We start from the raw sequence: 4,278 nt of genomic DNA, 5'->3' as shown, positions 1-4,278 counted from the left end.
ACTTGTAATGTGCAAATCATAAAGATGGGTGAAGGAATTGTAAAATGCATTCTTTTAATCAAGTTGCATATTCAGTCTTGATGTTTCTTTTTTAAAGAAAAACAAAGGAAGTTTTTTAATAGTAAGGTTTAATGAATGAAGAAAACTCATAAATTGACTAAATACAAAATATACTTTTTTCCCTTAAGTATACATACATAATGAACAAAATAATTTAATTATTTATATATAGAGCAATAAATACTAAATTAGATAAATGTCCAAATAGATAAATAAGTAGATGGATCAGCTTGAGCATCTTCAATGGACTAGTGCCTTTAGAGTAGGCCATGATGTCGCTTAATATACCTGAAATCATTTGGTAAAATGATTCAATTCAGAACATGATGACAGCAGAAATGAGAGTCCTCCATGTGGCCGCACAGGAGGCAGTGTGGTCTTGTTGATCTGTGAGGATCATTCCCGTGTTGAACCAGGTGTCTGTCAGTCCTTCCTCCGGAATCTCTCCTGCAAGTGTGTTGAGGAAGCGAAGGCTCTCATGACTTCTGCTCTGACAACCTCCCAGGCACAAGGGCTGTGTCCCTTCTCTTGCAGATAGAGAGTGACTCCGTGGAAGTATTTCCTCAGAGCCAGGCTGGAGTCCCCCTTGAGCAGGGGAGCCCCTTGCAGCCGCTGCTCCTGCCTCAGACAGGCTTGCAGGTCAGTGAGCTGCTGATGCAGCACAGTGCGGAGCTGGTCCAGGAGGCTCTGGTCCCACGCAGCGGCCGAGCCCTCGGTGCTGAGGAGCCGGAAGGTCTGCTGGGTCACCTCGTGGAGCACAGAGATGGCTTGAGCCTTCTGCAGCTGGCTGCCACCCAGCGCCTCCTGGGGGAATGCGAAGTCATTCCTGTCCTGCAGGCAGGAGGAAGGGGAGACCCTCCTCAGGTGTCGCAGGAGCGTCAGGACCCTCCTGTTGGCCAGGCTGTGGGTGCGAGGCAGGTGGCAGCCCAGAGAGCAGATGGCGTTGCAGCTGAGCAGCAGCAGGGCCAGGAGTAAGGACCAGGCTGGGGCCATCGGGGACCTTGCGGATGCTGCTGGCCTGGAGAGGTGGGTGACTCTGTGAACCTGCTCTCTAGGTTCCCTGAAGACCTTCCTTCAGGCCTGTGTCTTAAATAGGAGCCCAGAGCCCATGGTTTCCATTTTCTGAAAGTTCCCTCTTGTTTTCTACTTTTGTTTTTGCTTTTCAATTTGCACTCTCCAAATGTGTTAGGACAGTGTTTCGCAAATATTTTTTTCATTATTGCCTCCCCTTCCCCTATTGACAGAATCTTCTCAGATTTTTTTTGCTAATTACCCCCACGATGAAATTTTGACAACAGAGTTGTGCTGTGGATCCATCTTTGTACTCCATGCATATCTTCATATATATAGAAAAAGAAAGTGCAAAGCTTACTTGTTGTATTCACCCTAGGGTTAACAATGCCATAAAATGAAAGGTGTACATAAATGTAAAAGCTGTTGAATTTTATTTAACTTTATGAATGAGTTTGAAGAATGACTTTTATTTTATTTTTTCATTATTTATATTTAAAGTTTATTTTTCATGTTTTTTTTTAAAGTTTTGTTTTTTTATGTAAGGAGAGCATCTTATAATTTCCACATTCTAACTGGTAATTACTGTTAAATAGAAAAGATATGATTTTGGCCTAGTTATTTTTTCATTTTTTAAAAACTTATGACCGAGTTTTCTTGTTTGATTAATCAAAAAATTTTCTGATTAATCAAACAAGAAAACTTACTACCTATTTCAGTTGATTTTTTTTTGGCTTTTCAGATAGTTTCTTTTTTTTTTTTATTAGTTGGAGGCTAATTACTTTACAATATTGTAGTGGTTTTTGTCATACATTGACATGAATCAGCCATGGATTTACATGTGTTCCCCATTCCAATCCCCCCTCCCACCTCCCTCTCCACCCGACCCCTCTGGGTCTTCTCAGTGCACCAGGTCCGAGCACTTGTCTCATGCATCCAACCTGGGCTGGTGATCTGTTTCACCCTAGATAATGAAGAATGACTTTTAATGGAGGATATTTACTTATATAAATAGTAATGTACAAAATTACACATTCATATGAAATTCATATAAAATATATAATAATACCACAGTATAGATAGACTTAAAAATCTTTTAAAACTCAAAATCATTGAAAATCTTAGGTTATTTTCTTCATATTTACTTTGAAGTACTTTTCACTTTGTTTCACATAAGAAATCAATTTTTAATTCCCTGTCTGCTGAATATTCATCTCAATTTTATAACATTTCTCTCTGTTTAGCTCTTGACATACTTATGGATATTCTTAACAACTTTGACAGGAATAGATAATAAAATACCATGATACCAATCCAATGGAGGAAAGCGAAGAGGAACTAAAGAGCCTCTTGATGAGGGTGAAAAAGGAGACTGAAAAAGCTGGCATAACACTCAACATTTAAAAATCTAAGCTTCTGACATCTATGGCAAATAGATGGGGAAAGTGTGGAAACAGTGACAGATTTTCTTTTCTTGGTCTCCAAAATCACTGTGGACATTTACTGCAGCTACAAAATTAAAAGACACTCGCTCCTTGGAAGAAGAGGTATGACAGAACTAGACAGCATGTTAAAAAGCGTAAACATCACTTTGACAACAAAAGTCTGTATAGTCAAAGCTATGGTATTTCCAGTAATCTTATATGGATGTGAGAGTTGGACCATAAAGAAGGCTGAGTGCAGTAGAATCAATGCTTTTGAATTATGGTGCTGGAGAAGACTCATGAAAGTCCCTTGGACGTTAAGAAGATGAAACCAGTCAAGAAATCAACCCTGAATATCATTGTAAGGATTGACAATGAAGCTGAAGCTCCAATAAGTAAGTAAATGTTAGTTGCTCAGTAGTGTCTGATCTTTGTGACCCCATGGACTGTAGCCGGCCAGTTGCTCTTCTGTCCATGGAATTCTCTAGGCAAGAATACTGGAGTAGGTTGCCATTCCCTTTTCCAGTGATCTTCCTGACCCAGGGATCAAACCCAAGTCTCCCGCACTTGCACGTACATTCTTTATCATCTGAGCTATCAGGGAAGCCCTGCACTTTGGCTATCTTATGTACAGAGCCAACTCACTGGAAAAGATCCTGATGCTGGGAAAATTAAGGGCAGGAGGAGAAGGGGGCAACAGAGGAAATGGTTGGATGGCATCACCAACTCAGTGGATATGAATTTGAGCAAACTCCAGGAGATAGTGAAGGACAGGGAATCCTGGCGTGCTGCTGTCCATGGGGTCGTGAAGAGTCAGACAGGATTGAGCACAGGATTTAGCAACTCAAAAATAGCAATAAAATATCCTTCCCTTGATCCCTGGAAAGTGCACTTCTCTAGGCAGCTGTAGGAGGACCAAAGAACTCTTTTTTTCGGGTTCCTTTGGGATGCCCACTTTGGAGAGTTTGCAGTTCTGGGCTCTGCAGACCGTCAGGGCACAGCAACCTCAGTGAGTCTTTTGATACTGATTTACTATTGGGGGGAAAAACTTTTTGTTTTCACAGTGCTTAGGGCTGAAGAGGGAGCCTTGTAGCCCTACCAGCGACAGTGTTCTCTGGTTGGGAGCTCGGAACCTTGCATTTTCTAAGCCTTCCCTAGAGTTTTGTGCTTTATTTTCCAGGAAGGATTCTATTTACTGAGGGGCTTCAGGTGGGGAGTCAGCAAGTTGGGGTCGACTTTACAGATTCGGGTCCCTTCTGGTGCCATCCAGCAACAGTTCAGAGACAGGGAGCCTGGTGGTGGTGATGGGACCTCTGGAAGGTGTCCAGGATGTCCTGGGGTGAGTCAGAGCATGGCCACCAATGGGGCCAAGGACCGGGGAGCTGTGATTTCCTGCTTTAAGAATATTTATCCCTGTGCAGAATAAATTAAAAAAAAATATTTCCTGGCCTATTCATGGATAACAAGAAAAAAAATAATTTAGAACATGAAACCAACAGATTTCTTCTTGAACAAGTTGGCAGGAAAACTCAGGAATTAAATGGGAAATATTTTAATTCTCAAGATACTGAAATTTACTGACTTTCACCAAAATATGAAGTTAAGCAAGTTGGTTAATTTCACTGCCCCCTCTCTGACTGGTTACTGATTAAAGGAATGGTTGATGCAAATATTTGGGTCAAGCCATGGATAGGGAACAACTGGCTAAACTGTTACATGATTTTTAAAATATCCAATTGTTTTTCAAAATATATTAAAATAAAATTATTTTAGATATATTTTC

The 4,278-nt window shown here is 41.0% G+C and overlaps 1 protein-coding gene across 1 annotated transcript; it reads right to left on the bottom strand.

The window, feature by feature from the left end:
• Positions 1 to 483: 483 nt before the first annotated feature.
• LOC110138545 (interferon alpha-1-like) lies at positions 484 to 1,053 on the bottom strand. The gene has a single exon (XM_020895656.2). The coding sequence runs from the start codon at positions 1,051 to 1,053 to the stop codon at positions 484 to 486; it is 570 nt and encodes a 189-aa protein (XP_020751315.2).
• Positions 1,054 to 4,278: the final 3,225 nt, after the last annotated feature.

This window comes from Odocoileus virginianus, unplaced genomic scaffold (genome assembly GCF_023699985.2).
Source record: "Odocoileus virginianus isolate 20LAN1187 ecotype Illinois unplaced genomic scaffold, Ovbor_1.2 Unplaced_Scaffold_37, whole genome shotgun sequence".
NCBI lineage: Eukaryota > Metazoa > Chordata > Mammalia > Artiodactyla > Cervidae > Odocoileus > Odocoileus virginianus.
Note: the sequence above shows the minus strand (reverse complement) of the source record. Positions and strands in the feature narration are given on the sequence as shown.